The sequence below is a fragment of the Rhinatrema bivittatum genome, chromosome 11 (genome assembly GCF_901001135.1).
Source record: "Rhinatrema bivittatum chromosome 11, aRhiBiv1.1, whole genome shotgun sequence".
In the NCBI taxonomy this organism is placed as follows: Eukaryota; Metazoa; Chordata; class Amphibia; order Gymnophiona; family Rhinatrematidae; genus Rhinatrema; species Rhinatrema bivittatum.
Window position 1 is genome coordinate 69,014,986 of NC_042625.1, and position 14,487 is coordinate 69,029,472.

At 47.7% G+C, this 14,487-nt stretch overlaps 1 protein-coding gene across 1 annotated transcript in view; it reads left to right on the forward strand.

The window, feature by feature from the left end:
- The first annotated feature begins 3,996 nt into the window (after positions 1-3,996).
- The window catches only part of GIPR (gastric inhibitory polypeptide receptor), a 35,170-nt gene continuing 24,679 nt past the window's right edge, over positions 3,997-14,487 (forward strand). The window contains exons 1-7 of the mRNA XM_029620103.1: positions 3,997-4,154; positions 6,200-6,296; positions 10,372-10,479; positions 11,694-11,821; positions 12,090-12,193; positions 12,589-12,745; positions 13,357-13,516. Coding sequence (XP_029475963.1) covers positions 4,104-4,154; positions 6,200-6,296; positions 10,372-10,479; positions 11,694-11,821; positions 12,090-12,193; positions 12,589-12,745; positions 13,357-13,516 — 805 coding nt within the window. The 5' untranslated portion in view covers positions 3,997-4,103. The remainder of the gene's footprint in view (positions 4,155-6,199; positions 6,297-10,371; positions 10,480-11,693; positions 11,822-12,089; positions 12,194-12,588; positions 12,746-13,356; positions 13,517-14,487) is intronic.

Genomic DNA, 14,487 nt, shown 5'->3' on the forward strand with positions numbered 1-14,487 from the left:
TTCTTCTAATGGTTTTATTCACTGTTTTTAACTCTGCAATCTCATCCTCCAAGCGATCAATGGTCTCATCACGTGCATTAACTTGCTCACCAATCTTACAGGCCGAAACAGTAAAGTCCGCGGGAGAGCGGGCGAACGCCCAGTCTCCCGGTGCGCGCACCGGCCACTTGCTGGTGCACGCGATTCTGTATTTAAATTAGGCCTGGCGGTAAAAACGGGCAAAAGAAGGCGCTAGGGACACTAGCGCATCCCTAGCACCTCCTTTTTGACAGGAGCGGCGGCTGTCAGCGGGTTTGACAGCCAATGCTCAATTTTGCCAGCGTCGGTTCTCGAGCCCGCTGACAGCCACGGGCTCGGAAACCGGACGCCGGCAAAATTGAGCATCCGGTTTTCGGCCCAACAGCCGTGGGCCGAATTCAAATTTATTTTTTTTAACTTTTTTTACTCTTCGGGACCTCTGACTTAATATCGCCATGATATTAAGTTGGAGGGTGCACAGAAAAGCAGTTTTTACTGCTTTTCTGTGCACTTTCCCGGTGCCGGAAGAAATTAGCGCCTACCTTTGGGTCGGTGCTAATTTCTGAAAGTAAAATGTGCGGCTTGGCTGCACATTTTACTTTCTGTATCCCGCGCGCATACCTAATAGGGCCATCAACATGCATTTGCATGTTGAGGGCGCTATTAGGTGCCGCGGGTTGGACGCGCGTTTTCCTCCCCTTACTGAATAAAGGATAAGGGAAAACATGCGTCCAAGAGCAGGCTAACAGTGCGCTCCATCGGAGCGCCCTGTACTGTATCGGCCTGTTAGTAAGCTCAACATTGTAGCTCTCTATTGTCTCTCTTAGTTCATCCTCAGAAGGTTGTAGTTGCTGGAGCTGGTCTGCAATTGCTGCCGTGACCACTTTTGAGATCTCTTTAATCGCCAACTCAGAAATGCTCTCCACGCTTGGACCTGTCTCTGGAGCCATTTTCTCCTCCACCACTGTTGCAGACTTTTTCATGCCGATCTGTTTTGGACGCATTGCCATAGCCCTTGAAAGTTCACGAATTAGGATGTGCCATGTAGGTGAAAAATAAATGTATATATATTTGTAGCTGAACACGAGGGTTTTCCGATTAGTGTTACATTTTTTTACTGGTTCCCAAGGAGCAAGTGCTCAGTGCTTCCTACTCCCTCAGCGTCATACCTGGAAGTCCGAGATCCAGTCCCTTAAGCACTACAAATTATTTTATGGCCCCGGTGACTTAACCCCTTAAGCCGGGGTCAAAATTATAATGGTTTATATCATATCTGAGATTGCCTATAGGCGATCTGAAGCAGGAGGGAGAAGCCACCTGCAAGCAAACCCCAAGCAAGGCCAGTTTAAACATTAAGCAGACTAGGCCATTGCTTAGGGCAACAGTTTCTGGAGAAGGTGAGGTGGCAAAGAGCATCAACAGTGACAGCAAAACAATAGCTCCTGACAGCCACGCAAACTCAAAGAGCCATCAGCACTTTTAATTACGCTTTCTTTACGTATTTCCTGTGCACAAATAAACAATTACACCAAGTACTGCTTTTCACCATGGCTTTGTTTATTTCTGTGTTTTAGGTTTTACATGTTTTTAAGTTGTCTTTACCTCAGACAGGACCTTTTCAGCTTTGTTTCCAGGACTTAGCCTGTGGTGCAGGGAACAGGAGGAGAAAGGGGTGAAACTAGAGCAGACAGAGCAAAGAAGAGCTACTCTGTTCCCTAATTCAGTCCCTCTTTCCCTGTCATGCAGAAAACAAGAAGGGAGGGGATGAGACAGGGGCAGAGAAGAGCTCCTCTGCTCCCCAATCCAGCCCTCCCCTGCCTGTTGTTTCCCTGTCCCCATCCAGGATGCTACAGGGACCAGGAGGAGCCGGGGTGCGGCTGGAGTGGATATAGCAGAGCAGAGAATTGCTATTCTGCTCCCAAATCCATTTCCTTCTTGTCACTCCCCTGCACCCTAGATGCCACCTTTTCTCTGGGAATAGGAAGGGATGGGCTGGAGTGGAACTAGCAGCAAGTCTGTAGCTATCTGTGTTTCTAGGATTCAGGTCTCAGCTGCTGGCAGAAAGGGAGAGAGAGGCTTATCATGATGGCTGAGTTTAATTATCAAAATCTCAACAGGGGGATCTTGAGGACCCAAGTCCCATGTCTTTTAAGTACCAAGCAACCTCTCTGCTTCTATGACTGACAGCTGGGGTATATCCTTAGCAAAATGGACCGGAATAACTAAGACTAGATGAGTCAATTGGTCTTTTTCCATCATCATCTACTACGTTGCAATTAATTACTTTCTTTTTCATTTAAAATAAATCTGTAATTATAAATGAAGATTTTTTTTTCATATGAATGCATAATATTAACTTTCAAAAGTTAGTGGGGGGGGGGGTACAAAGCTAAGTGTTCACCTAGGATACCTAATTCCCTTGCACCAGCCATGCTCCCTCCCTGCAGAAAGCTGTCCTGGCCCCATTCTTGCTTCTACTGTTTCTGTTCCATCAACCTAAAGGACGTTGACTTTCCCCCTTCCTGCTGATGTCATTGTAGGTATAATGGGAAACTCCTTTGGGGGTGATTGGACTTACTCACGTCCAGGCTGTTGGCCATCAAATACCAAGGCTTGCTGAAAAACACATTACTCTGGGATCTGCTAGGTACTTGCGACCTGGATTGGCCACTGACAGAGACCAGGATGTTGGGCCTGATGGCCCTTGGTCTGAGCCAGCATGGCATTTCTTATATGATATTGTTCCCAGGCATGGCAGTTCAGGTTTCTGACTTGTTATGGACCCTCTCTTTAGAGCAAAGCTCTGGTGGATAGTAATTGACAGCAGATAAAGACCCAAATGGTTTATCCAGTGTGCCCAGCAATCTGTTAAGGGTAGTATCTGCCGCTTCATGCAGGTTACCCCTATGCAGAAATGTTATATCTTGAGTTAACAGAGGTTACCCCATTTGTCATCTCCATCCTCTAGCCACTAGAGATCCACTGGTTTGTCCCACACTCTGCACACTGCTGTTTGTTGCAGGAAGGCTACCAAGAAAACTTGAATGGGGACGGTCTATTGGCAGAATGGTAGTGGGTAGTGAGCTGTTTACCTAGGTTAGGGGATTATTGTTTTATTGTATTAATGTTTCCCTTATTCTTTGGGGTGACATTTTCCATGTGAATTGGGTGGAGAGTGGATAGGTTATTTGGGATAGGATGGGTTGTTTTAGATTTATGTAATTTTAGTAATTATATTAGTTGTTTACGTATAGAAATTATATCTTTCCTCCTTTACCTCTCTCCCCCCTCTCCCCCCCCCCCCCCCTCTTTTCGCTCCTGCTCCACTCCCCCACTCCCTGTTTTTTGTAATTTCCTCCTTTCTCAAGTTTATTGTAAACCGGCGTGATGTGATGTGCTTGCACGAACACCGGTATATTAAAAGCTGTTAAATAAATAAATAAATAAATAAATAAATTTATTGCATTGCTGCAGATCTGTTCCCTAGGAGAGTAGGGTTTGAGTTCAGCAGAATATTAGGGAGTGGTTGTTATTACTTTAAAATTTGTATATTGATTTGTTATGATCTGTATTTTTATGAATTGTATGATATTTTTAAATGTATTTATTGACTAAAACTATTCAAGCTGTGGGTGATCTGGTAATCCAGAGTCAGTGTGCATCAATGCGAAGTTGATACATTGGCCAAGTTGATAAATTGTGACTCAATTGTGACACAATTTGCAATCTTTGTAACCTTAGACTAAAGAATATTTTAAGATGCACGATTTCAGGATTGATGAGGTTCCTTCTTCAATCAATACCTTCAAATGGATGTTAAGATTCTTTTTTATTGGCTTTGCTTCTCTCGTCCCCTCACTGTGGACTATTTATGTAGGCCTATTGGAAAGTGCCTTGGGCTTGCTCGAGCATGGTCCCGCTCCAAAGCCCTTTCCCACATCTCCTTTCTTCTTCTTCTTGCAGGTCTGACCCCTCACAGACTTTCTTCATTTCAGATGGGGAAGAACTGAAGTCGCTGCTATCCCAGAATCCCTGAGCTGGAGCCACTCTCCCTGTCTGCCCCATGTCTCTTCTACACTCAGAGAATGTGCTCCATATTACTTCTGCTCCCCATCTTGTTTCTAAGAAATGCTGAGGTAAGATGATAATCCCTAGATGCTCAGTACCACATCTGTACCCCCTTCAATATCTTTTCTCAGCAGCCTTGTTCCTGTATCTGTCCGCACTCCCTTCTCCCCCCTACTGTCAAGTTTGGTACTTGTTTTACTAAGGGGCTATCCTGTATTTGGGGGTGCCTCATTGGCCACCCTACACCCATCCTTTCTGCTCACCTATCTCTTTCCTCAGCAGCACTGGAACAGCCACAGGAGCTGGAATAAGGACATTGCTGTTCCTTCTGTCTCCCGTGAGCAGAATGAACCAGTAAGGGAAGCAGCAGGTCAGAAGTGCTTTCTTTCTGGCTTCCACAACCCATTCAGTCCTACTGCTGCACCTACAACCCCTATCTCTGGCCCAGAGAGAGGCAAATGTGCTTGGGGAGGGCGATGTGTCTGGATCCTCCTCCTTTTTCTGCCCACAGCTCTATGTGGAAGCTGGTGTGGCTGTCGCTCATGTCTGCCTCTCTTTGCACCCATGTGCATGCTACCGCTACAGGGTCCCTTCAGCTACTGGGGCTGGTCTGGTGTTCTGCTCATGAGGATTGCCAAATGGTTCCACTCAGGGCAGTTCGATCCAGTTCTGGTTTTACCCCACTGCCTGCCTATATGGATTTGTAGGCCTACTTTTCTTAAGGAAATCAGAACTGCAAACCCATGTATGACATGGAACAAAACCAGGACTGGATCATCTGAAAAAATTAGAGTCCATTGGTAACTGCTGTTTGCATCAGCTCTGCATCACCTCCACCATGCACAAGAGGCTGTCATGGTTTTGGCCCCCTTATAATGATTTTGGGCAGATCTGGGTTATTCTCAGTACACACACCCCCACCTCTCTCTGATGCAGGCATTTGATCCTGAGGGGCCACTGTAGAGTTGGCTTCTGAAAACACATGGACAGCACACTGCATGGAACAATCGATGACAGAGTAAAACTTCACTGCATGTCATCTGGTCAGGCTGGGCAAACCCTGGTTTTCTCCCCATTGCATCCATATATTCCTGTCACACAGTGTGCCCACTGTCTTTGCTCTTACAAATAAACAGACTTTGTGGCACCTTCACTAAAATTGTAGTCTGACCTCCCTTTTGGGTAAGAGTCATCTCTACCAGAAAGATAAGAGACTACTAGAGACTTTTACCAAACAGATGGCTATCTGTTTGGTAAAAATCTCAAGTCTGAGCCTTCTCAGCCTTACAGTGGAGCCTTACAATCCCCAGAGAGGTCGGTAAGTGCTTTGCCCCAGATGGTCCTCTACACCACCTGCTCCACTGTGATTGTTAAAGGAGCCAGCGACTCGGGCATGGATTTGAACCCACCTACTGAACAAATGTTACATCTATATGTTTGAATCTAGGGTTGTAGTTCAACCAGATCAACCCCAAAAAAGGCTGATTCAGGCTTGGATTTGTCCCATCGCATGTCCCGAGATATAGCCCTGCTTTTCTTAGAGAAATAAGGCCTATAACTCCATGCCTGCGATGGCGCAAACACCAAGACTGGATCAGTATCTTCAGTTTGGCCTGGCTGAGGTGGCAACCTTTAGTATATCTGTAATGAGGGCACTGTCAGGACTAACTTTGCCATTCAAGCATTCTGTTGGCCATCAAATGCCAGGGCTCGCTAGAAAATAGAGGACTCATGACATTACTCCCAAGCATGGTGGTTTAAGTCTCAGACTTGTTATGGACCTCCTGTTTAGAACAAAGCTCTGTGAGATGGTCTGTACACTGTTTGTTGCAGGAGGGGCTACCAATAAAACCTGAATGAGGACTGCCTGTTTGCAAATGAATGGCTACTTTAGTCGAGGACAGTCCAATAGTTATTGGCCAGAAGCTCCCAATAGAAGCAGTTCATTGGCTTTAGGATGGCAGCAGGTCATTGGCTGTAGGATGGGTACTTTGCATTGTTACTAACTGATTGTTTTTTTAGATGGCTGCGGATCATTGGCTCTGGGATGGGTACACCAGTTGATTGGCTCTAAGTTTTGTGAGAGATTATCTTTGTTTTTAATGTTTTCCAGATCTCTGCTCAAAATAAGTTCAAGGATATGTATAATGACTGGAGGAAATACCAGCTAGACTGTGAGAAGAACATGACTACAGACCCATACCCAACCGGTAAGAGAAATTAAATATTCCCCCACGGCTGTCAGAAAGGAAGAGAAAGATGAGTGGTTGCAAGGGGTGTAAGGTCAGGCAGGGAGGGGTGCCATAGTGCCACCACTGGTGCCACTATAGCAGCAGCAAAACTAAGTTACATGACATTGGTGGGGGGGGGGGGGGCATGCCCATGCCTTTGGGCCAACTGTGATGTCAGAGGAGTACTCTCCTCCCCACCCTAGTTAGCTGCGATATAAGAGAGTGCTCCCCTTTACTCCCCTTGGCAACAGTCCTGACCCCCAACCCCTGAGCCAACCAGTCCTAGAGGTGACAGGTTCTACATCCCTGCATCCCTCCCCTGAACTCTCCAGTCCTAAAGGTGATGGGCTTTGCATCCCTGCACACCTCCCCTGAACCCTCTGGTCCTAGAGGGGACAGGGTTCTCTGTCTCTGCACCCAACTCCTAACATAGTAACATAGTAATGACAGCAGAAAAAGACCAAATGGTCCAGCCAGTCTGCCCAGCAAGCTTCTTATGGTAGTATCTGGCACACCATGCAGGTTACCCCCATATTTCTCTTAAGGGTAGTAACTGCCCCTGACTCCATACAGTTATCCCCAAGCCTTATGATAACCCATAAAATATTTACTGCTAGCAACATTTTTATTGCGTGATGAGCCTTCTTGAAAATTCAGAAAGTGCTGCTTGACATGCCTTGCTTATGGACTTGGGTGTAGATACAGTCCTGTGTTTTTTCCTTTATGTCTGCATAAAAGTCAAGGACATTGTTGGTTGTCAACTGAATCCAATTCCTCTTCTCCCCCCCCCCCCCAAGACATTCAGTCCTAGAGGGGACAAGCTCCCTTGCCCTGCGCCTCTCCCGTTCTGCAGGTGACAGGTTCTGCATCTCTGTGCCTATCTCCTGAACCATCCAGTTTTAGAGGGACAAGCTCTGTATCTCTGTGCTTCTTCCTGAATATTCTAGTCCTAAAGGTGACAGAATTTGAATCCCTTTGCCTTAGGGATGTGCACTATTTACCAAAATAAAAAAAAAAACATGAAAATGTTTGTGCTTTTCCCTCATTTCCATTTCATTTGATACAAAACAAAAATGGGTTCATCCATCCCATTTTACCCATTCATTTCAAATGAATGCACACCCTACTTTGCCTGTCCTGGAATATTACCCAGGAATATTACCCAGGAAAAATAAATGGCTCTCTAATCCTTATATAAATTGTTAGCAATCCATCAAAATAATCCAAACGTGTTCGTTGCCTCTCCATCCCTATAAGGCCAACTCATCTCTCTGTCTCTAGCACATTAGGGAGTCATTGTGAAGCTGCTGTTGTGAATGATACATTATAAAATACTATGGATTCCCTGCAACCGTCCTCTCCCTTTCATGAAATCTGATAGGGGAAGGTGGTCTGACAGGGGAGAGGGGAAAGCTTTTGTCTGCTTTCATATAGTCTTTCGAAATAGCTGAATTAGAATTCACAGCCGTCTCCCCCAGCTCTGTGTCTGGAGCCATGGGCATAGCCTACCAGGTCAATACTGATAAATAATTAATTGTACAGAAATCCAAATTACAAACTGGAAATTTGCATTCAGAGGGGAAACGTGGATGTGAGAGTGAAAAGGGAGAGGGTGGTGGATGCATGTAATGGGGTCCCCGAAGAGGTGGTGAACACAGAAACAGTAATAAAATTCAAAAGGGCACGGGACAAACACAGAGGATCCCTATTGGCATGGGAGTGATAGTGAAGCACTTTCTGCACTGTGCTTCTGAGAAGGCCTGGTCTAACCTGCCTGGAGCAGCAGTTACAACCCTAAAAGGTAAACAGGGGGTAGTAGGTGTCTGGTTCCATGTGCAAATTTCTGTGCACATCTACCTTAAGTGGACAAATCACTAGTGGGCAGACTGTCTGGGCCATTTTGGACTTTCTCTGCCGTCACTCATTATGTTACTATAAAGGAAGAGGAGACAAGAGGGAAAGGCAATTAATCTGTCTGGAGAGAATAAAGGCTTTGCCTTCCTTTTTTGGCTTTCAGTCAAATGATTTTAATTCAAGGGAAATATGCAGCACTAACACAGGCGCTTAGCACCCCCATTAGTGAATGGGCACCGCATAGGCAGGAGCAGTGCAAGCTTCCCCCTGCAAGCGGAGTTATTAGCTGGTGCCTTATGATAAGGGATATGCTGTAGCCGAGTCGGATCTGTGAGTCCCCTGTACCCCAGTGCCTCAAACCCCGCTCTGCGTGCTTGGACCTCTGAGGTGATGGGGCAGTCTCCATGCCTGGTCCATCCTGTCCGCCGATACTGCTGACGAAGCTGTCATCCTGTGGCAGTTATGTCAGTAATCTTTAGGATGCTGACCGAGTGCTGTGAGAACTTCCCAAATCATTCTCAGACCTGGGGGTCCTGCTAGCTAAGACTGGGCAGGTGCTTCTTATAGTCTGAATCCAAAATCTGGACCCTTTGTTTGCTTACTTATTTCAGGCCTTTTCACTGGTAGTTCAAGGCGAGTTACATTCAGGTACTGTAGGTATTTTCCTGGCCCCGGAGGGCTTACAAGCTAAGGGGGTCATTTACTACAAGTTTTTTTTTTCCCATTTTGTGTCTCTGGGATACATGCTTAGCCAATGAGGCAATGAAGAGGGAAGTCACTTGCCCAGGGTCACAAGGAGTGGCAGTGGGATTAGAACCCTGGCTTCCCTGGCTCTCACTTAAGGTTTCTGCTGGAGCTCAGCATTTTGCAAGAAATCCTCCAAACGCAGAGCTGCCTACGGGGCTTCCTTAATTGCACCGCTGTATTCGGTGGCAGCATCTGGCACTGTGGAAAAGAGAGATGGGAGCAGGACACTCCCATCTGCGGTGCCATGGTCACTGGCAATGGACAGTACCTGCCCCTCCCCTCTTGATGTTCTGACATAGCTGCTTATTGCTGGGGAAAGTTACATTATGCAATCACAGGTAGTAACGGTCACCAGTACTGTCTCTTAGTAACGCAGCACTTATAGGTAGATAAGGACCTCTTGGCCCATTCGGTCCCCCCACTTGCCTCAAGGCTACTGTGTCCCTGCCGACCCTACTCAGTTTTCAGTTATTTTATTTATTTCCAAAGATTTTATATTTTGCTTTTTTTTTTTTTCAAATTAGAATGAGAACATAAGAACATAAGAAATTGCCATGCTGGGTCAGACCAAGGGTCCATCAATGCCCAGCATCCTGTTTCCAACAGAGGCCAAACCAGGCCACAAGAACCTGGCAATTACCCAAACACTAAGAAGATCCCAAGCTACTGATGCAATTAATAGCAGTGGCTATTCCCTAAGTAAAATTGATTAATAGCCATTAATGGACTTCTCCTCCAAGAACTTATCCAAACCCCCTTTGAACCCAGCTACACCAACTGCACCAACCACATCCTCTGGCAACAAATTCCAGAGCTTAATCGTGCATTGAGTGAAAAAGAATTTTCTCCGATTAATCTTAAATGTGCTACTTGCTAACTTCATGGAATGCCCCCTGGTCCTTCTATTATTTGAAAGTGTAAATAACCAATCCACATCTACTCGTTCAAGACCTCTCATGATCTTAAAGACCTCTTCCAGGATCTGGAACAATAACTCTCATTTGCCCTCCAGGGCAAGTGCTCATGGATGGTGGGATTCAGTTAATTCCCTCCCTTGCTCCTAGCCTAGTGCTCTGATTCTGACCCAGTAATGGCTGAAGCCTGGCACAGTACTGGTTTCCACCACCCTCTCAGCACAGCAGTATCTCCTCTGATCCCTCCTCAACTTCCGATCATGACCCCTTGTCCTTGCTCAGGGCCTCCGTCTTTGTGAAGGTCAGGCCCCCCAGAACGGACCTCGGGACTGAAGATGGGGATTCACTAGTGACCTGCACCAGGGCAACATCTCCTCCTTTTTGAGCATAGCGCTTGCTTTTCTCACAATCTGCCATGCTCCTGTATCTGGTCGCGGGCAGGAGGGTTTTCTGTGCAGGCACTGACCGAGGGAGGAAGCTCCTGAGAAATCCAGTGCCGCGGCTTTTGTTTCCACTTGATTTGATGATATTTATTGCAGGTGTCTTTTGTAACCGGACCTTTGACAGTTATGTCTGCTGGAAGGATGGTCTCCCCAACACCACGGTGAAAGTGCCCTGCCCCACCTACCTACCCTGGCAGGACAAAGGTGAGTTGGTCATGGTCCTCTTTGATATCCTGCCCCTTCTCACATCAGCCCCAGGGTGTCTCTCTTAAATCCTTTCACTTCCCGTCAGGCCTTCCCCTCATTCAGGGCCATTCGTCTCATCCTCCCACCAGCCTCTGCCCTCTCCCTCCATCACACCCGCACCACCTGGTTCTTTTAAAAGGCTTTGCTGAGCAAACCCCCCATAAAAGGAGAATCTGAAAAGAGGAGCCTAGCTCCTGGAGGGAGAGCTTTTGGATGTTCCTGGTTTTGAATTTGCAGCCCAGTGCACTGGGGTCCTTGTAGACCCTGCTTCGTCCATTTGCATTCACAGAAGTTATCAAGCATGGCTAGAGGGGAACTGGGGTCAGAAAGCCAGGGCCAGGTCCAGCTCAGTGGCAAGTGCTGTGCTCTTCCATGCGGAAGCTTCCCAAATCGGGTCTGTGTCTGGCTGGGGGGGGGGGGAGGGGTGCTCTGAAGGCAGCGTTCACAGCCCCTGGCGGGAGGGAGTTGTGCTCATTAAATAAGAGTGACTCCTGCTGGCCAAATGTAGATCCCATGTTGCAGGGTCCTGGAAATAGCCCTAGTGTCCGGCTCCCGGCCTCAAGACCACAGCTGCAATTACCAGACTAGGAACAGTGGAAGGCAGGGTCCATTAAAGTATGGGAAAAATCCCAGGGTAATTGCAGATGAAGGCTCATGGCACCAGAATCCCAACACTTGTTCCAACTGAGCTATAAAAAAAAAAAAGGAGAAAGAGGGAAACTAATGAGCCGAAAAACCTAAAGAGAGCCAGGAACGGGATCACCAGGCAGTTCTGCTAATAATTACAATGCTAATAATAATTTTAGGATTTTTTTGGGAACGTGCTCGGTCCTGTCATAAGCCAGTTGCTTCTAGTCACTGCAGTAAGGCAGGGAGAAACAGCGGGCATTGGAATTGCCTTGCCACCTCACCCAGGTCAACCAGGACAGGCTGATCCAGTCCTGTTTTTGCCTCCTTTTCTTCAGGTTGGCTGGTGTGAGATGGCAATCCTCCTTTGTGTAAGAGTAGAGGGTGGGTGCCACTTTGTGAGTGGGGAGGCGAGGACACCGGAGCAGAAGAAGATGGTGAGAGGGAAGAATCTGGGTGGTGAAAGGAAGAAGAGAGAGGAGTAGAGATGGTGCTGAATGCAGAGACCGCCTACCCACACTATCGCCTTCCCCTTCCTCTTGCAGTGAAAGATGGCTTCGTCTTCCAGAAGTGCGGCGCAGACGGACAGTGGGTGACCGATGAGCGGGGTCTACCCTGGAGGGATAATTCCCAGTGTCATCACGAGGAGGAGGAGGAGGATGCTTACTCCCAGGTCAGTCTCAAGGGCAGGAGAGGGGGATGCAAAAGGAAAAAAACCAGGGATGGAGAAGGGAAGGACAGAAGGTGGAAAGGAGCACCTTGGTAAGAGGAGGGGATATTGCATGTCAGACTGGACATAGGCTGAAAGGGAAAGAAAGAAAGGAGAATGTGAGGGTAGAGAAAGAAGAAAATGGAACACGCGGAGGGATATTGAAGATGGCTCACATCCCGTGCTTCCTGACTCGGTCTCTCTCTCCAACCCCCCCCCCCCCCCCTTCCAGATACAATTAAGGATTCTTGGATATTTTCGGATGATGTACACCGTTGGGTACTCATTGTCCCTGGCTACCCTGACCCTGGCGGTCTTCCTGCTCCTTGCCTTCAGGTAAGTCCTATCCCTCATCTTGCACCCTGCTTGCAGAGCATGGAAAAGCCATTCGTCTCCAGGCCCTTTCAGTCCGGGCCTGGGTGCCCCAAAGCTCAGCTGGAGCGGCCTCCCACTTTGAAAAGGAGGGATTGAACACCCAGGCACTATCTCCTCCACCAGCTGCTCTTGCTCAATCGGTGATAACTCACGTTGACTTCAGATTGCCGAGGTCTGCAAAGCTCTGTGCGCTGTGCAGGGGCACTTCACATCTCCCTGCACCTTCCGACATCAATGAACATTTTACATTTAAATGTATATTTTACTTTTTTTTTTTGTGACCCTTCGAAGCAGATTCCATTCAGGGCTGACAATCTCTCGCCTGTTGTCTCCCCTTTCCCTGCCTGCCCCTGCAGGAAGCTGAGATGCACCCGTAACTACATCCACGTGAACTTCTTTGCCTCCTTCATGCTGCGAGCCATCTCCATCCTGACGCGGGACGGCTTTGTGAAAGGGCACCTGAGGCAGGGGTTCCATGACGAGGAGGACCTCGACCACTTGACCAGCGAGCAGGTGTGTGTAAGCACAGGATCGGCATCACCTGTGCCTCTAGGGGACAAGTTCACACAACCGTGCAATGCCAGCTAATCTCCCCCAGCCCGTGGAGCTGTAGGGAATGGTGCGGGAGAACCGGCTGTGCGGGCACTCGCAGCTCCCGCAGTGTCAGCCTCTCCCAGCAGAAGGCGCTGCAGGAGCACTGGTTGCAGGGGGGTGCTCGCAATTCCTGCAGTCCCAGGCTCTCTCAAAGGGAGGCCGAGGTACAGAGAACAAAGACTAGCAGCTTTACTGTGACAGTGGTCAGGCACACAAAGGAAATGGGAGCTAAGGGTACCCGCAATAATCAATGTTTTTCTCACTGTTCTATTCCTTTACCTCTCTCTGTCCTTTCCTCTCTTGTATCCCATTTCTCACATCTCCTTCTTCTTCCTCTCGCTATCCTCACTATTCCATTCCCTCTCCCCATTCATTTCCCCCCACCTCAACCCTTCAATCCCTATCTCTCACTTGTCCATCCTGCGATTACTGCCCCATGCCTCCTTCCCCCCCCCCTCCTTTTCAATCCTTATCCCCTCACTCCCTATCCCCTTGCTTCCCCACCCTTGTACCCTGCTCCCCTGGCTCAGGCTACCATCGGATGTCGCCTAGCCCAGGTTCTCACTCAGTACTGTGTCGGTGCAAACTTCTACTGGCTGCTGGTGGAGGGGCTCTACCTGCACAACCTGCTAGTGCTGATGGCCTTCTCTGAGGAGACCTACTTCCCAGGATACCTGCTGATTGGCTGGGGTGAGTGCAAGAGTCTTGTATTACTCCTGAGCTACCATTCGTGCACACAGAACTGTACGTGATTATTCACGTAGGGTAGTGTCCCTTTCCAAAAGAGCTTACGGTGTATGTCTGAGTGCACGGGGGTGGCGTGTGGTTAAATGATTTGCTCAAGGTCACATTGTGCATAGCAGAGATAGGGGAATGAAAGTGAGGTCTCTGCACTCTGACCCCTTTCCATCACCATCATTTCCAGACCATGGGCGCAGGGTGTCTTCCAATTCTGGTGCTGCACCAGAGGTTTGCTGCTGACGTAGCTCAAAAACAAATTAATCATATGCTAATTATTTGAATAAGAAGGATAATGATCTTATAAGCTCACATCCCTGCTATGCACAAAAGTGCATTAACTTTCTCACCATTAGGTAGTGGTGGGATGAGAAAAGGCTGGCACCACAGGGTCAGCATACCAGCCTCTATGGCAAACCCATCCAACACAACAGGGTTGTCCAGACCCATTCCACCCCCCTTGATAAACTGACATGTCGTATTCCTTTCCAGATCCAGAGCTGTAGCCAAGCAATTTGGCTATGTGAAAAACTGCGCCCTCACCCATTACACAGCACATGACACCACGAGTTGGGAGACTCTGTTCAGTGTTTGTACAGCAATGCCCATGGCCAGTGCAAGGGAATTAGGTGCCCTAGGAAAACTTTACAGCCTTGCACCCCCCACCCCTCCACACCCTCCACACAGACAATTAAAAACTATGCATTTATAATAACAGATTTTACATGAAAAAGAATATTCAGTCTTCACAATATAAATATAATATTTAATTGCACTGCTGAGGTATCAACCAGAAAACCCTGCAAAAAAAAGCAAAAGACACTTGGTATTAGGCCTACTGTAATGTGCCTTGGGCATGGGCATGACCCTCAAAGAGCCACTCAAACAGCAACAACCCTACCTATGAAAGTTAATACTATAAA